The sequence below is a fragment of the Carex rostrata genome, chromosome 28 (genome assembly GCF_964058835.1).
Source record: "Carex rostrata chromosome 28, lpCarRost1.2, whole genome shotgun sequence".
In the NCBI taxonomy this organism is placed as follows: domain Eukaryota; kingdom Viridiplantae; phylum Streptophyta; class Magnoliopsida; order Poales; family Cyperaceae; genus Carex; species Carex rostrata.
In genome coordinates this window covers 136,997-155,407 of record NC_135945.1, presented here as the reverse complement: position 1 = coordinate 155,407, position 18,411 = coordinate 136,997, and the positions used below count along the sequence as shown (strand labels likewise).

At 36.3% G+C, this 18,411-nt stretch overlaps 2 protein-coding genes across 2 annotated transcripts; one reads left to right on the top strand and one right to left on the bottom strand.

Annotated features, from left to right (window-relative positions):
• Positions 1 to 8,288: 8,288 nt before the first annotated feature.
• Positions 8,289 to 8,672, top strand: LOC144545456 (putrescine hydroxycinnamoyltransferase 2-like). The gene is made up of 2 exons (XM_078294033.1): positions 8,289 to 8,399; positions 8,457 to 8,672. The coding sequence occupies exons 1-2, from the start codon at positions 8,289 to 8,291 to the stop codon at positions 8,670 to 8,672; spliced, it is 327 nt and encodes a 108-aa protein (XP_078150159.1).
• Positions 8,673 to 9,901: 1,229 nt separating this feature from the next.
• On the bottom strand, positions 9,902 to 10,303 carry LOC144545455 (hydroxycinnamoyltransferase 4-like). Its single transcript, XM_078294032.1, has one exon. The coding sequence runs from the start codon at positions 10,301 to 10,303 to the stop codon at positions 9,902 to 9,904; it is 402 nt and encodes a 133-aa protein (XP_078150158.1).
• Between the last annotated feature and the right edge of the window lie 8,108 nt (positions 10,304 to 18,411).

Below are 18,411 nucleotides of genomic sequence, written 5' to 3'. Positions count from 1 at the left end.
TAAAAGTATAATTTTGGGCATAAATAATGTGCAATAATGACCAATTGCAACTTAATTCTGCTTCATTATCGCCAATTTTGACAAAAATTAAACAACTCGAAATTAAAAAGGGAAAGATATCAGATTTTTGCCTCAACCTAAGATAAAGAAACAACTAAAAAAAATTAGAACTTATGCCAATTTAAGAGAGCAGAGAAGTCGAGAAGAGAGCTTGCTTGTTCCACGATGGGGTCGATCTGGCGAGTTTGTGCTTGTGCTGTTGGATTTATTGCCAACCTCGTTGGATTTAATGCCAACATTGAGCATATATGTAATCTAATTATGCATTGTTTACTGTCATATATGGTTGTCAATTAAAGTGATGAAATAAAGAAATAGACAATTAATATATTCATTAGGATGTGGTCCACAAATGTGTAGAACAATTTAGGCAGAAATCAAATCATTGATGGACTGATTCTGAGATTTGCAATTAAGGAAACAGATTTTTCAGCAGCTGCACGGATTTTGATGCGACTGCACGGTTTTTGATGCAATAGCACAAAATACCTTTTTTAAGTTGGCATAAGGCCAGAAAATCTGTTTAGGGTTAGGGTTTGGCAATATGCCAACTCCTCCTCTCTATAAATAGGTTGGTCCCCAAAGCACAAGAATATACGAAAAGTTGCAGAATTTTCTAGCCGTCATCTAGTCAATTTTGTAGCATTCTCTACTTCTCCCCATTAAAGAATAGAGAGGTGAGATCATTAAGAAATTGTGAACACGATCTCACAAGGGTGGTCTTGTAGCTTTGGAAGGCTTTATCCTACCACTAAGGAGGCCGCTGACGCTTCAACCTCTACATCGGCACGAAGTTTTTCTTGCCGCTGTCTTACAAGTTCATCAACCGCTTTTGAGAGAAGCTTTGCATAAATACGCTAATGGAGTCAGGTATTGCGTCTGCTCCCTAAGAATTGATGAATTTTGCATGATGGCCATTTTGGCATAGGTAGATCAATAGTGGCATATAGAATTGAATTGTTTATGTGTAACAATAAGGTTCTAACAAGTGGTATCAGAGCCACTCCTATGCCAATTTGGATTATTTGTTTAGAATTGATCTAGAGAATAAGCAATTGATTGTTGATTTTTCAATTGTTTTGAATTGCTTGCTATAATAAATTCTGTTATGTATTTTTCTTTTTTTTGGAAATTATGCATTACTCTGTTTTGAATTTTGTTACTGTATTTTTTCGAAAATTACATGTGATCAATTAGATTTGTCTCATGCCTCTATATAGTTTTGATTTAATCAGTCATGGTCAATGATTAATATTTTATTATAAAATTTTTGGTATTATATATTCGGTAAAGCTAATCATGATTTGTATTTGGGCCTCCAAAATAATTAGTAACTTTTTTTTTGCATAGTTTAATTTGCATTGCCGATATATATATATTTCAACCTTACCGATTTCTATGTGCCATTAACCATTGACCATTAAAAGGAATTAATTTTCGAGTAACAAAGTAACAAAAATTTATAAAAGAGTAATGCAATTATGTTAAGAATTCCGCTGCTATTTTGGTAAAGACAAATTTTGGAAAATGTAAATTATTGTAAAGTAATTAAATTTTTCCTTTTGCGTTAGTTTGATTGCACATTTAGATTATATAATTAGGGTATAAATTATTATTCTTTTAAAGGCAAAGGGATATGTAATTTGGATTTGAATTAATCGATTCCTAATTGTACCCAAAGGTACCTCTTTTGATGAGATTAATTCAAATACATTTTATGAAGGAAGTTAAGGTGCAATTAATGGATGTAATCATTATCGGCCCAAAGGAAGGTAATGGTTACAAAAATTATTTGTGCAAGTGAGTAATAATAAAGTATAGTGATGATCAAAAATTTTACACATATGTCAACATTGTCGGCCCAAAGGAAGGCATGTTGTTCGGTATGTTCTAGGTTATCAGTACTTTATTATTGCGCCAAAGTATCATAAGAAATTGACCCGTTACCCAAAGGTAGCCGCTTAATGGAAACCGATACTTTGGTTTTATGATGATATTAAGACTCATAAAATATTTGGTGATTTATTAAGACAAGTTGCAACACTATGAACGTAACAATGTCAAGGCAAGTTCTGTCTAGGCAAGTCGAAATTTGAAGCGAATCCTTGTGATCCCTGACTTACCTGGGAACTTACCTGGTTGTGAAATTCTGATGCGTTGTGACAATAAGGGAAAATCATCAAATATTTTTGAGCATTATGGCCTTTACTAGAATTAATAATTTATAATTTAAAATTTCTGAATTAAGACTAAATCGTGTTTATGGTGTGTTTTTTGTAAATCAGCTAGTATTACTACAGGTCTTAAGGATATGCCTATGTTGAATGGGACCAATTTCAAGTATTGGCAGGAGAGCTTAATGATAGTTCTCGGTGTCATGGATCTGGACCTTGCGTTTAGAGAAACTTGTCCCATTGTTACGGCTACAAGTACTTCTGATCAAAAGAAGGAAAAGAAAAAGTGGGACAGATCTAATCGCATGAGTCTCATGATAATGAAACGGTCCATTCCAGAGGTATTTCGGGGCGCTATTTTAGAGTCTATTTTGAGCGCTAAACTCTACCTTAAGGACATTGAGGAAAGATTTGTCAAGAGTGAGAAAGGTGAAATAGGAACACTCTTGACAAAACTAATCTCAATGAAATATAAGGAAAAAGGAAACATTAGAGAGTACATCATGGAGATGTCTAATGTCGTTTCTAAGCTTAGGGCACTAAAGATGGAGATCTCTGATGATCTTCTGGTGCACCTAGCGTTGATCTCTCTTCCCTCACACTTTGGACAGTTTAAAATCAGCTACAATTGTCAGAAGGATAAATGGACAATAAATGAGCTGATTTCACACTGTGTGGAGGAAGAGGAGAGGCTGAAACGGGATAAGACTGAAAATGTCTATGTTGCTACTACCTCTAAGACTAAGGGTGGAGTCAAGCGCAAGAAACCGGAAAAGTCTAAGGATACTAAAGCTGCAGTCTCTACACAGCAGAACAAACCGGATAAGGGCAAGTCAGTTGCAAAATCTGATGAGCCGGTTTGCTTCTTCTGCAATGGAGCAGGACACAAGAAGAAATACTATCAGGCTTACCAACTAAGAAAGGTATATCTCTTGCTTTGGTTTGTACAGAAGTTAATTTGATTTTTGTATCTAGATACACTTGGTGGATAGATTCAGGAGCAACTACTCACATTAGTGTATCTTTGCAGGGCTGCCAAAGTTACCGGAAGCCAAGTGATGATAAAAGATTCATTTTTGTGGGCGATGGTAGCAAGGTGGAAGTGCAAGCTATTGGAGTGTTTAGATTATTATTAAAATCAAGCTTTTATTTGGATTTGCATGAAACTTTTGTTGTTCCGTCTTTTAGACGAAATTTAATTTCTGTATCATCTTTGGACAAGCATGGTTTTGCTTGTAATTTTGATAATGGAAAATTTAATTTGTTTCATGATTCAAAGTGTGTTGGCTCTGGTTTTCTTTCTGTCTATGATAATCTATATACATTGGATGTAAATAGCTCGTACATTGAGGCTTTGCAAACAGATACAAGGAAAAGAAAATTAATAAATGAGAACTCAGCCACATTATGGCACAAGCGATTAGGTCACATTTCTATAAAAAGAATTAAACGCCTTGTGTCAAATGAAATTTTCCAACCCTTAGATTACTCGGATCTTAATGATTGTGTAAATTGCATAAAAGGGAAACAAACCAACTTAAGAAAATATCAAGCTAGAAAGTGTTCGGAAGTCTTAGAATTGATACATACGGATATCTGTGGTTCGTTTCCAACGGCCACAAGAAATGGACACTGTTATTTCATTTCTTTCATAGACGACCATTCGAGATATGGCTATGTATATTTGATTAAAGAAAAGGCTGAAGCCCTTGACATGTTCAAAAGTTTCAAGGCGGAAGTTGAGCTACAACTCAACAGACGCATTAAGGCCATCAGATCTGACTGTGGTGGAGAATACTATGGCAGATATGATGGATCAGGTGAACAACGTTGAGGGCCTTTTGCTCAGTTCATAGATGAATGCGGAATTGTCCCTCAGTACACATTGCCTAGTTCACCAGCAATGAACGGAGTATCTGAGAGGCGCAATAGAACGCTTAAGGACATGGTAAGGAGTATGATTAGTCGTACTACTTTACCAGATAATCTATGGGGTGAGGCCTTAAAGTCTGCAGCTTATATTCTTAACAGGGTACCCACTAAAGCAACTAACAAAACCCCATACGAGATTTGGACCGGGCATAAGCCAAGTTTAGGTCATTTGCGAGTATGGGGATGTCCAGCTGAGGCAAGGCCTTACAAACCTGCTGAAAAGAAACTGGATGAAAGGACAGTTAGTTGTTATTTTATTCGGTATGCCGAGCGCTCAAGGGGTTATAAATTTTATAATCCTACATAACATAATGTATTTGAGACGGGAAATGCGAAATTTTTCGAGGATGTTGAGTTTGTGGGGGGTGAGAAAATAATTGATTTCGAAGAGGAATATGCAAATATTCCATTAGGTGTTGCGAGTTTTGTGGATATAGATCCGAGTTTTACTCAAAACACCATTACGGATGAAATCATTATTGAAACTCAAACTCAACAAGATGAAACAGCACAAAATGAAAATACAGAGACGGGTGCAGGCCACTCAAGGTCGCACGAAGGTTTGGAAGATACTGTTGTAGGTCAGATTGTTTTAGACAATGCTGAAAATCCTCAGGAAAATTTAGAAGAGCCAATTAGGAGGTCCACTAGAGAGAGAAGGCCTGCAATATCTTCGGATTATGTAGTATACCTTCAAGAGCATGAGTTTGATGTTGGCATGTTAGACAATGACCCCATTAATGTCAAACAAGCCATGGAAAGCTCTAACTCTCACAAGTGGACCGCTGCCATGAATGACGAAATAAAATCTTTGGCAGACAATGACGTTATGGAAATTGTCTCATTACCAGCAGGAAAGAGAGCCATTGGTTGCAAATGGATATTTAAAACCAAGCGGGACTCGAAGGGTAATGTAGAGAAATATAAGGCACGTCTTGTCGCTAAAGGTTTTACTCAAAAAGAAGGCATTGATTATAAAGAGACTTTCTCTCCGGTTTCACTGAAAGACTCTTTAAGAATCATATTGGCATTAGTGGCACATTTCAATTTGGAGCTTCATCAGATGGATGTTAAAACTGCGTTTCTTAATGGTAACATTGAAGAAACAATTTATATGGTGCAACCAGAAAACTATGTATCAGGAGATGCAAAGTCCATGGTATGCAAACTTAAAAAATCCATCTATAGGCTAAAGCAGGCGTCTCGTCAATGGTATTACAAATTTCACAATGTGATTGTCTCATTTGGATTCGAGTCTAACATTGTGGATGAGTGTATATATCTCAAGTTCTGTGGGAGTAAATTTGTGTTTCTGGTTTTATATGTTGATGACATTTTGCTTGCCAGTAACGATATAAGTATGTTGCAACAAACTAAGAACTTTCTGACGAAAATTTTTGAGATGAAAGATCTTGGTGATGCATCATTTGTCCTAGGGATAGAAATACTGAGGAATAGAACCCAAGGTATATTAGGATTATCCCAAAGGAATTATATCGATAAGATTTTGGCAAGATATGGTATGCATAACTGTAAACCAGGAAATACCCCTGTGGCAAAAGGAGACAAGTTCAGTCTAAACCAATGCCCGAAAAACAATTCAGAAAAGGAAGTAATGCTACAGTATCCATATGCCTCAGTCGTTGGGAGCATCATGTATGCGCAAGTGTGTACGCGTCCGGATATTGCGTTCATCACTGGCATGCTAGGGAGATACTTGTCAAATCCAGGTCCAGATCATTGGAAAGCTGCCAAGAGAGTCTTGAGGTACCTGAAGCGTACAAAAGACCATATACTCACGTATCGGAAATCGGAGAAGCTAGAGGTCATTGGCTATACCGACTCTGATTTTGGAGGATGTCAGGATAGCATGAAATCGATATCCGGCTACATTTACATGTTAGCCGGAGGAGCCGTTTCATGGAAGAGTGCAAAACAATCCCTTGTTGCATCTTCCACCATGGCGGCAGAATTTGTGGCATGCTATGAGGCATCAAATCATGGTGTTTGGCTACGAAATTTTGTCACTGGACTTCGAGTGGTGGATTCTATTGAGAGACCACTACAATTGTTCTGTGACAACAATTCGGCAGTGCTGTATGCAAATAACAACCGAAGTTCGTCGAAGTCTAAGTACATCGACATCAAGTTCTTAGTTGTAAAGGAAAGAGTACAGAATGGTGAATTGAAAATATAACATGTAGGAACAGACTCTATGTTAGCAGATCCTCTTACTAAGGGATTGACACCGGCAAAATTTGTAGAGCATGTTGCTCATATGGGTGTAATCTCTATTGAGGATATTCAGTTTCAGTTTTGGATATATAACTTGTGACATGTAACAAGTGTTATATATATTATGAAGTTTTGACATTCTGTTTCTTGTTTATGTTTGACCTCTAATTAAGTTAATTTATGAAATTCAGTTTCAAGATTTAAGTAGGAGAACAAGTTAGAAATAGGCATGTAAGATCACAATTGCATGTAATTTCTATGCTACACATCCACATCATGATTCATGTCATTCAGCTGTATTAGTGATGTGATTATTGAGGGTTTAGTTGCGAATAAATGCGACGAATGCCGCTTTAGTCCTTTACTGATATAGTTGATGGACCGAATTGGTTTGAGAATATATAAGGAAGACAGTAAAGAAACGTGCGCACATAAGGAACACAATGAATAATTAAAAAGTCATAACATATTGCTCAAGTGAGAGATTGTTGGATTTATTGCCAACCTCGTTGGATTTAATGCCAACATTGAGCATATATGTAATCTAATTATGCATTGTTTACTGTCATATATGGTTGTCAATTAAAGTGATGAAATAAAGAAATAGACAATTAATATATTCATTAGGATGTGGTCCACAAATGTGTAGAACAATTTAGGCAGAAATCAAATCATTGATGGACTGATTCTGAGATTTGCAATTAAGGAAACAGATTTTTCAGCAGCTGCACGGATTTTGATGCGACTGCACGGTTTTTGATGCAATAGCACAAAATACCTTTTTTAAGTTGGCATAAGGCCAGAAAATCTGTTTAGGGTTAGGGTTTGGCAATATGCCAACTCCTCCTCTCTATAAATAGGTTGGTCCCCAAAGCACAAGAATATACGAAAAGTTGCAGAATTTTCTAGCCGTCATCTAGCCAATTCTGTAGCCTTCTCTACTTCTCCCCATTAAAGAATAGAGAGGTGAGATCATTAAGAAATTGTGAACACAATCTCACAAGGGCGGTCTTGTAGCTTTGGAAGGCTTTATCCTACCACTAAGGAGGCCGCTGACGCTTCAACCTCTACATCGGCACGAAGTTTTTCTTGCCGCTGTCTTACAAGTTCATCAACCACTTTTGAGATAAGCTTTGCATAAATACGCTAATGGAGTCAGGTATTGCGTCTGCTCCCTAAGAATTGATGAATTTTGCATGATGGTCATTTTGGCATAGGTAGATCAATAGTGGCATATAGAATTGAATTGTTTATGTGTAACAATAAGGTTCTAACATGTGCGTCTGTGCTGGCGCGATGGGGGTCTGAGCAATGGGTGATGGTTAGGCGAGAGAGCAAGAGAGAGAAAGGATGGTGAGGCGAGAGTGCTAGAGAGAGAAAGGATGGTGCAGTGAGAGAGTGAGAGAGAGAAATCGAGGGTTTTCTCTTTGGCGGGCGGGAAGAGGGGTGGCGCGGGAAGAGAGGCGGTGGCGTTTTGATTTTGGGGAAGAGAGACGGGAAGAGAGGGGTGGCGCTGATTTTGGGGAAGAGAGACGGGAAGAGAGATAGGAACACGGAAAGAGAGGGGTTTTGATTTTGGGGAAGGGTTTTGATCGGAGCGGATTCTGATTTTGGCGGAGGGGTGGCGCGCGTTTCATTTTTTTCGAGTAGCACATTTTTCTCGTAAACTCAGCGACATTATAAAAAAAAATTTCAGCGACCGGTGGTGGCCCTGGTCGCTGATGCCGGTCGCTGATACAATTCGTCGCCCGATTCTGAGTGAATTTTTTTTTTTTTGGAGAAATTGAGTATCAGCGACTGGTGTTAGCGCCGGTCGTAGAAAATCCGTTTTACGCTAGTGTAATACTAGCGCATACTAGCTATATAGAGAAGGAAGAGAGGATGAAAATGGTGGAGGTACATGAGTCGACATTCGTCATTCCGTCCGAGGAGGCCCCCAGAGGGAAGCTCTGGTTATCAAGCATCGACCAAGTCGCACCACCGGCATACACATACATTGTATAACACTATAGGAATAAAGAAGCCAGTAACTTCTTCTCAATTGAGGTCTTGAAGGTTGCATTGGCCAACACACTGGTGCACTTGTACCCCCTAGCTGGTGGGTCTTTGATTGGCGAAGGCTATCGCAGCAGAGTAGTTGATTGCAATGGTGAAGGTGCATTCTTTGTTGTGGTCCGGTTGGACCGCAGTACCAATGACATCAATTTCCAACTTTCACTGGAGCTGAGAAGCCTATCGTTCAATGTGCGGCATCGCCATCTGTTATGTTAATGCTTCAGGTTAATTTGAAAATAAGATATTTACTACAAACACAGGAATATATACAATTACATTATTCAGTTCATGAATCTCTCTCTTGTAGAATGTAAAAGAAAAGATTGGGGACACATAATATTATATGTGCAATGGATAAAAGTAAGACTTCAAAATCTTCTAATCTTATTTCTTTTTGGAGAGAGAAAATACATGTTGAAATTGTAATAGCGTTAGATGTATAGATTGATTACAAAAGTCGCTAAACCAAGGTTAGAAACCACTACAAGAAAATGTTTTATAAGTTGCATGGATACGGGTACGGGTATTGTATTGGATACGATACGGATACGGTGATACGGCAATTTTTAAATTTCTAGGATACGATACGTATATAATATATATTATTTTTATTATTTAATTATGATATTTGGATTAATAATAATCATAACTTGAACAAATTTGTACAGAAAAAAGCTAAGGCTTAACCTCAAGTATATGTTATATATGATAGATACTTACTTTTCTCACAAAAAATCGTGTATTTTAGTGGCAAAGCCTTTTGGCATTCAACAAAGTAACGGGAGATCGAATCACGCTGAAGCAAATTTAACAAGGGAACCTTTGAGTCAAAGATAATTGAAGCATATGCATAAAATCTCTGGGCCTTGGGCCTAAATAGAAGGGAATGGGCCGCGCCCCTTATATAATTAAAACATGTATGTCGGACAAGAGCAAAACTCACGTATCCTGCCATATCTCACGGTATGACTCACGTATCCTGCCGTATCCTACACGTAAGCCGGGTTCGAAGCCCATATTGGAGTATGGGGGTAACATAGTTTATAATTGTGGATTATATGAATTCAAGCATAAATTTTTTGTTTATTTTTAATCCCTATGACCGCTATACAATACAACTTTGTCGTCTTGGTCGCAGCTATGCTGAATTACTCTGTTTCTGGTTTGCGTGATTTAGCTTTTGATCTTTTCATTTCCTTTCTTTGACCCAAGGAGATGAAAAAAGAGCATGTAGAATTAAATATATGTGCTTCACAGATCTAAATTTTGTTCTCATAAACAAAAGTACACTTCGAACAAAAGACCCAACGTATTTTTAACTTATTATTATTCCATTATTTTTTCGAACAAAAGACTCTGAGATACAATGCAAATCAGATAAAAGAAAGACAAATAGCCAACAAATATAGGAAGCGATAATTCTTATCAATTGGCACATGCTTTTATCAGCTCAAATTTTCTAAAAGTTCCTCGTGGAACACCTTCTTGAATTGTTGCATGATTGAAGAATCAAGCGCGGGAACAACTTTTAGACAACCATCCTTTCCCGGGTCATTCACAATGAAGATAACTCTATTTTCTATGTATTGTTCCCATGTATGCAGTTGCGGTGCACCCCATCTGAAATCTACATCACAGATTCCCATTCCTAGCATGCTTTGAATACGTAGATCAGATTCTGCTGGTGAGATTTTCTTACTTTGCGTCCCCTTCACTTCCAAGTAATCAATGTAAGATCTGATATACTCATCAGTAACTCCATCAATGGCAGCCTTCATGGTGGCAGCCACATCGCCAATTGGATTCAACATAATCTTTGACACATAGGATGTCGCTGACATCCGCATCACATGACCCTACAGCTTGCTGATTCCTCCGTCAGATTACCACTGGGCATAGTGGAGCATGTGCCGGTACTGGTTGGTAAGGTTTATGTACCAGTTGATTTCATTGTTATAGAGATGGAAGAGGATAAGGAAACTCCTATCATTCTGGGGCAGCCATTTTTGAAAACAACGAGAACAATAATTGATGTGGATGAAGGAACCCTCACCTTGCGCATTGGAGGTGAGAAAGTTCAATACCGGATCGACCAAGTTGTGAAACATCCCGATCGAACTGAAACATGCTCAATGGTCGAAGGAGTATCTGACCATCCAAAGGAACTGACACACATACTGCATGCATCCTGCATGGACCGTGCACCACAGTCAGAGAAGCTGAAGAGTGGAGCACACGGTGAGCACAAAGCTCGACACGGGGCGAGTACACCTGGCGCGACCCGCGTCAAAGTCCAAACAGAGCAGCCGACTCCTAAGCTCGAGCCTCTTCTAGCCAATCTCAGGTATGATTTCCTAGACCCAAATAAATCTTGTCCTGAGATCTTAAATGCAGGTCTAAACCCTGATTGGACTGCCACACTTTTGGAGAAATTCAAAGCTCACATGGGCACGATCGGGTGCTCGGTCAAGGATTTGAAGGAAATCATGTGGATTCTCCTTATGCAAGAGTTTGATCGCACAGTCAGTATGCTTCAGTACACGATGCACCGCTCAGATCCACCCGACCCATCTCCCACCAACCCAGCCACATGCATGAACACGGACTGCGTAGACCATCATATGGGTCGTATATCACAGCACACAGTCCGTGCACCTCAGAAGTGGGCGCTCCGCCCAGACCCACCCGACCCACCTTCCACCAATCGGTGAGGCGCCCCGCCTCACCCCTCACTCTATGTCTAGTTAGTTTCCATATTTTCTTCTATCTATTTTTTCTTGTGTGAATTCAAGCATTGAGGACAATGCTTCATTCAAGCTTGGGGGGGGGGGGTGGAATAGAAGAAAATTGTATCTGCATTTAGGACATGTTTATTTTTCAAAAATTTGCATTTTTAGGTGAAAAAAAATTTGCGTGAATTGCTTGAATTAGGGATTTTTATGAAATTTTTTGGTATTGATTAGGATGACCTTGAGTAATTGGAAATAACCCCATATATAGTTGATCAAAGAACTATTTAAGGTGGGATGTTTTGAGAAATTAAAAAGATGAAAACCTGAATTGTATCGAAAAAGTATTTTGAAACCGAACTGTGCCTTTTAAATAGGGAAATGAGGATTTTAAATTAAAGAAAGATTGGGATATCGATTGGTATGAAAAAATACCATTAGATGTGTGTATTCATGGTATATGCAAATGAATAAAAAAAAATATAATGAAACAAATGAAAAGATGGAGAAAATAAGAGCACTGACAATAAGTCCTACGGGGTGCCTTTGAGCTCATCTCCCAAAACAGAAAAAGTAAATTTTTGAATATATCAACACACGAAGTCCACGATTTTCTGACCTAAGCTTGTTCCAAGCTTGGGGGGGCAAGAAGAAAAAAAATTCACCACAAACGAGGGCATAGTTTCAGTGAAAGAATTAAATATTGATCAATTCGAGTAATTAGTTTTTGCAAATATTAAAGCATTCCAGAATTTGAAGTTTGATTAATCAATTTGTGGGCTAAATTAAAATTTCTCGAGGAAAGTCCAAATTATACCCAAAAGGATTCTCGAGGTTTTTAATAAAAGCAGCTCATGCAAATTTTCACATTTATGAACTTAAATTGCATTTAGATAAGTTTAAAGTCCAACCCGGTACCTAAGTTTGGATCTTTGCTTGAGGACAAGCACGATTCCAGCTTGGAGGATTTGATGTCTCGTTATTTAATCTATGTTCCGACCTAATTTTGTAACAAAACCTGTGTCTTATACCACCAAATTGTGTCTATTTTATTAAATATCTATAGAATTTGGTACTGCTGCGCTTTTATTCTTATTTTGTAGAAAACTGGTGAAATCAGGGAAAATTGTGAAGTCTGAAGGTCTTCACGCAGGCTGCGTCACCTCTTAGGCGGGACGCATCGTACTTGACCCGATCGCTGATGCGACCTCCCATCAGCCGCTCGAGAGACATTGGAACTCGGGCCGCGTCAAACCCGACGCGGGTTGCGTCATCCTTTTTCAGAAACAAAACAAAATTGGAAATAGAGTCCAATTGAAGGAAGATCGGCCAGAAAAGCTATTAGTTTGGATTTCTTGCTACAGAGCAGGGATTCAGCATATTCTGGAGAAAAGGAGAGGATTCTAGGGTTTGTACTTGACAGCTAGCTTGGAGACGAAGTTGAGAAGCGAAAGACACAAGTTTTGTCACAGATCTTCTTTGTTCTTCGGATTTTATCATGATTTATTTTTTCTCTTGTTTATTTTATTTGCTTTATGACTATGTCTGAGTAGATTTTTTAGTTTTTAAGGTTATGATGTAGTCGAATACTTTGTTTTATATGCAAGTTGTTTGATTCTGTGTTGAAATTTGTGTTTGCTTGTTCGTGTAGTATTTTAATTGCTTAGTTTGAATTGTTTGTTTCTAATTGGTTTACTGTTAGATGAATGGCCACATCTAGCCTGTATTAAGACCTCGCACATTCATTCAACCAGAACTAAGTATATGAGGTAGGTCTGTGAACCGAGAGGTGAGATCAATTAGTAGCCAAAGGGTGAACTTTCTAATCGTCGAGAGATGGTAGATACCTTTAGTAAACCTAGCAAGTAACTTAGGTCATTTAAGCCAATAAACGAGAGTTGAGGTTTATAACCCTAAGAGGGCAGAAATTGCAATTCCGAACCGAGTTATTTAAGTCAACAGACGAGAGTTGAGGTTTAGGAACATCAGGTAAGGTCAATAGGACCCTACACAGAGGAACAACACAGAAACAGACAGCTGCTATATTAACTCGAGGGCCATGCGGGCCGCGTCACATCCGATGCGGCCCGTGTCAAGTACTGAGGGACAGAGTTAAAGATGAAATCAGAAACACTAGGAACGCCTTTTTATCCATATTAAAACCAAATCAAATTTTACTGTTGTTTTCAATTATTGTTACAAAATTGAGTAGAAAATTAAATACAAAAACTAACCTTTTGCAAAACTTCTAGTTTTTAATTAATTTAGGTAAAATCTAGTTAATACTTGAACCGTCATCTGGATCGATATGAGACCATACCATCGATAGGATTGTATACTTGAAGTCTGAATCATAGTTTAGTCCAGGTTAAAAGGTACTGCTTACTGTACTGAAATATTGTTCTATACTTTTGAGCAAACATGAGACGAGGGGGTTTAGAGTTTAGAGAGAGGAGGAGACGAGGGGGTTTGCTCTGGAGGAGAAAGGAGACGGAGACGAGGCGCGCAATTTCATTTTAGAGGCGCGTAGAACATTTCTACACGGATATTTAATTGAACATCCGTGTACGAATACCTTTCTACACGAATGTTTAATTAAACGTCCGTGTAGCTCTCTTTACGATTCTACACAAATGTTTAATTAAACATCTGTGTAGAAAGGTATTCGTACATGGACTTTTAATTAAAAGTCATTGTACAAATCCTTTGAAATTATTAAGATGCCTTTTTTTAATTTTAAATAAACTTAAATAAATTATCTGAAATAAAAAAATTGCATTTAATATTTAAACTGAAATAAATAAATTGCATAAAATATTTAAATTAATATCATATTTACATTAATTAAATAAATTGAAATCATATTATTTAAATAAACTAAAATAAATAATCTAAAATAAATAAATTGCATTTATTATTTAAATTAGTGTAAGCATGTATATTATTTAGCACATATGTAAATTACATTCAAGTATGTAAACTAAATTAATATTTATATGTAAACTAATCTAATATTTAAATTAGTGTAATATTTAAATTATTATTTAAACTAATAAAATATTTAAATTTATATTTAACTAATATAATATTTCAATTAAAATTATATTACATTTAAAAATATAATATTTAAATTAAACTAATCTAATATTTAATCAAGCATTGTCTTATTAAAAAGTTGTTTCCAAAAAAAAAATATTAAAATTTTCATGTTTAAAAAAAAAATATTAAAATTTTCATGTTTAAAAAAAAAAAATATTATACATTGTCTTTTTTTTTTCCTTTTTCTTTTTTCTTTCCACTATTTGAACATCGGCCCATAATACTTCATTGTAGTCGGATCTCATGTAATTTGCTATTGTTGCTATCTTAATTTGCACGTTGGTACAAAATGGAGGTATCTCTTCGAACTGGTCGTACTCTTTTTCGTCGACGACGTTTTCTACCCCAACAATCCTTTTTTTTTTCTGGATATGACGACGCTCCACCTATCATCACTCGGGTCAGTGACATAAAGACTTGGATGGCTTACTTGGCGAGTATGAACGGATCATCAACATACCCGACTTTGTCAAAATCAACGAGTGTCAACCCGTTGTTATCAACTTGAACACTCCGGTCTTCGACCCATTAACACCGAAACAAGAAAATGCTAAGATGAAGATTGTAAACGAGCTCTCAAATTTATAATCATTTGTTTTCTTAGTCCCATCTAAGCGTTCAAACTCTTCTCCTATATTTCTGTTATTGATGTCACTATTATTATGAATTGACCGAATTATGCCGACACATACTAGTTATTTAATATTACTAATGATAAATATGAAAAGTTTATTTATTTCACAAAATATCACTAGCTATTTAAACCAATAATTTATATTATAAATTAAATTATTTTCAAATTATGCGCAAATATTATACTTGTTGAATTATATATTTAAATATTATTGAATTATATTCAAATCACGAACTTGCAAGATAACAATGTAACTCTCCACTGCATGCATGTAGGTGATCAAAATCTCTCAGCGTATATCTCGTTATATTAATACTAGTATCGTGCCCGTACGTTGCAACGGGATATTATAAGATTTGATAGAATATGAAGAGACTTTTTTATGACATTTCATCCAGAATTAAAAATATATATAAATAAAATAAAATAAATATAAATGAAAAAAAGCAGAGAGATAAATAATAAATAACAGTAAAAGAAACAACAACAAATGAAAAAAAATGGATCAAATATAACATGACAAAAAATCTGTAAATATCATTGCCAGTGTGATCCTCTTTGATGTAGTCCAACATTTCTGAAAATGAACAAAAAATAATATGAAAAGTAGATTTTAATTGCTCCAATTGAAAAAATATAATTAGAAATGCAAAATTAATATGGTTCGTACCTTATCCATTTACATGATATTCAAAATTAACAATCAAGTTATCATTGGTATGTTGAAAGTTGATCCAAAATTAGCTTTCTCTATTTAGAATTATGTTGTAGTTGTTTTTAGAAGCATGAATGTGTGTAGTAGGATTAGGGGATTTCTAAATATAGCAGTAGTGGGTTCTATAATTAGTCATGTAGGTCATGTTTGTAATAGCACGATACGTGGGGTATAATTCTATTTTGGGGACTGCTTGTAATAGGAGGATAGGTAGTGGGGTACTAAATTTAGATGTTCCAGATTTAGTCTTTTTGTTGTGCTATAAATTTAGCATGTTGTTATCGAATTTAATTAAGCAATAGAAGTTAATTTCAGCAGCAAATTTCTTCTCTTTGTTTCATTGTTTCCTTCCGAAATTTCCAACATGGTAGTCATGTGTAGAAATACCAAGTTAGTTGTGTAATGATTAAGTAGTAATTACTCGAATTCACAAAAGATGCATATTAAATTAGAAGAAAAACATTATAACAAAGATAAAAATAAAGGGATCGACTAACAGTCCCCCTAGTTCAATCCCCTATCTGTCCCCCGCACTAAAAGACAAAAACAATAGTTAAAACGTGCTAACTATCACCAAAGAGCAAGATTAATGCTATTTTATTAATAGTCAAAACGTATAGTATTCATACCTACGGATTTATAGTATTCATACTTATTATCATAACCATTCGTCATATGTAAACACAAGTTGGAGGGGACCAGTAACGACCAGGGGGGACCGCTAACGTCTTGTGACAGTTTGGATTGGGGACCGCAACCGCCTGAAAGCGACATTTGCCAAGATTGGAGACCACTACAGCGAATCTATATATTATTCATATCTAAATAAAGAAGTATTCATATATAAACAAATAAGGTATTCATACTGGCGATTACGAAGTATTCATACATGTATGAAATAATATACAATTCAAAATTCAAAGTCAGATTCATCTCTCTCACCCCACCTCTTCCAAGAAGTATTCATACTGACGATTACGAAGTATTCATACATGTTTGAAATAATTTATACAATTCAAAATTCAAAGTCAGATTCATCTCTCTCACCCCACCTCTTCCAAGAAGTATTCATACTGACGATTACGAAGTATTCATACATGTTCAAAATAATTTATACAATTCAAAATTCAAAGTCAGATTCATCTCTCTCACCCCACCTCTTCCAAGAAGTATTCATACTGACGATTATGAAGTATTCATACATGTTCGAAATAATTTATACAATTCAAAATTCATTGTCAGATTCATCTCTCTCATCTCACCTTTTCCAAGAAATATTCATATCTAACATGAAGTATGCATATCTAACAAATGAAGTATTCATATCTAACTAATAAAGTATTCATATGTTCCACTTTAACAACCTTCGCTGGGCTAGCATGGACCCCTCCAATGGTGCACCACGCTCTCCCGCTCGGATCTCGATGGTGCACCGCACTCTCCTCGCCTGATCTCGTCGGATCTCGATGGTGCATCACGCTCTCCTCGTCAAATCTCGAAGATGCACCACGCTATCCTCGCTAGATCTCGACGGTGCACCACACTCTCCTCGCCGGATCTCGACGGTGCACCACGCCGAGAAAGAGACTCGGAGAAGGAAAATTTGAAGTTCAGCGAGGGATTTTCAATTATAGTTAGCGGGGAACTACTAATGATTGCATTAATTAACTACCATAAATCATTAATCGGGGGGGACAGATAGGGGACTGGAAAGGGGGGACAGTATCTTTACTCAAAAATAAAATACACATCAATATATATACAAAAATGAATATGAAAATGAAAGATGAACTTCATTGGATAATAAGATTATGCACACCATATAGTGTATCTGATGTCCACGGATGGCGTTATACAACAACAGAGTAGACACTTTTCGCGAGGAAAAAAGTGCATTTATGACGGTACTCCCTCGCGAAAAGTACCGTCGCTAAAAGAAAAAGCTGAACAATGACGGTACTCCGTTGCAAAAAGTCACTTTTTTATCCTCGCAAAAAGTGTCTCATAACAACACCGGTTCATTTTTCATTTTCTTGTAAAATACACATAAATATATGAAAATAAGAAGCTTAAAGTCATTATAAATGAAAAAAAGGAGGAGCTTACGATTTGAATAGGATTCGAAACCCTAATTCGCAAGGCAAATGAAAGTTGGCGAAAAGCAAATTTTTGTATGAATATAGATGGTGAAATGAGGAAACAAGTTAATTTGAAAAAGCAATATTTTTATTCTTGATTTTCTCGATTATATTTAAGGTGGTGGGGTGATTTGTATAGAACAAACTACAATCAAATATATTTTAGATTTTTCTTTACTGTTGTTGAGATCTATATAGAAACAAGCAAAGAGAAATATGGAAATAAAGAAAAAATTGATTTTCATTCTGTCGTGATAATATGTACAGAAATAAAACAGAGGAGACATATGGAAACATTGAAATCCTGCTAAAACAGAGGAGAAATAATGACACCAATTTTCTATTATGCTGTCACGGTAATAACTATAGAAACAAAGAAAGAGAAATAAAAAAATGAAGAAAAAAATGATTTCCAATGTGATGCGGTGTGCATATTTTAATGGTTCATATATTAATTCGTACAAGGGAAAGGTGAGAGGTATTTTTTTGGGACCATACTGTCCTCTCTCTGAAAATGAAACTAATAAAGTTGAAAAATTGTGATTAAAGGAAGATACTGATTAGTGCAAATAAAGAAAATAAATAATGAAAGTAATAAGTAGATATGTCATTTATTTTCGTTCACATATTAGTAAATTAA

What these genes read in the sequence shown, in the direction of transcription:
- LOC144545456 (XM_078294033.1), top strand. Translation starts at nt 8,289, where the DNA reads ATGGTGGAGGTACATGAGTCGACATTCGTCATTCCGTCCGAGGAGGCC. An exon ending in CACCGGCATACACATACATT is followed by an intron (nt 8,400 to 8,456) that starts GTATAACACTAT and finishes GAGGTCTTGAAG; the next exon opens with GTTGCATTGGCCAACACACT.
- LOC144545455 (XM_078294032.1), bottom strand. Translation starts at nt 10,303, where the DNA reads ATGCGGATGTCAGCGACATCCTATGTGTCAAAGATTATGTTGAATCCA.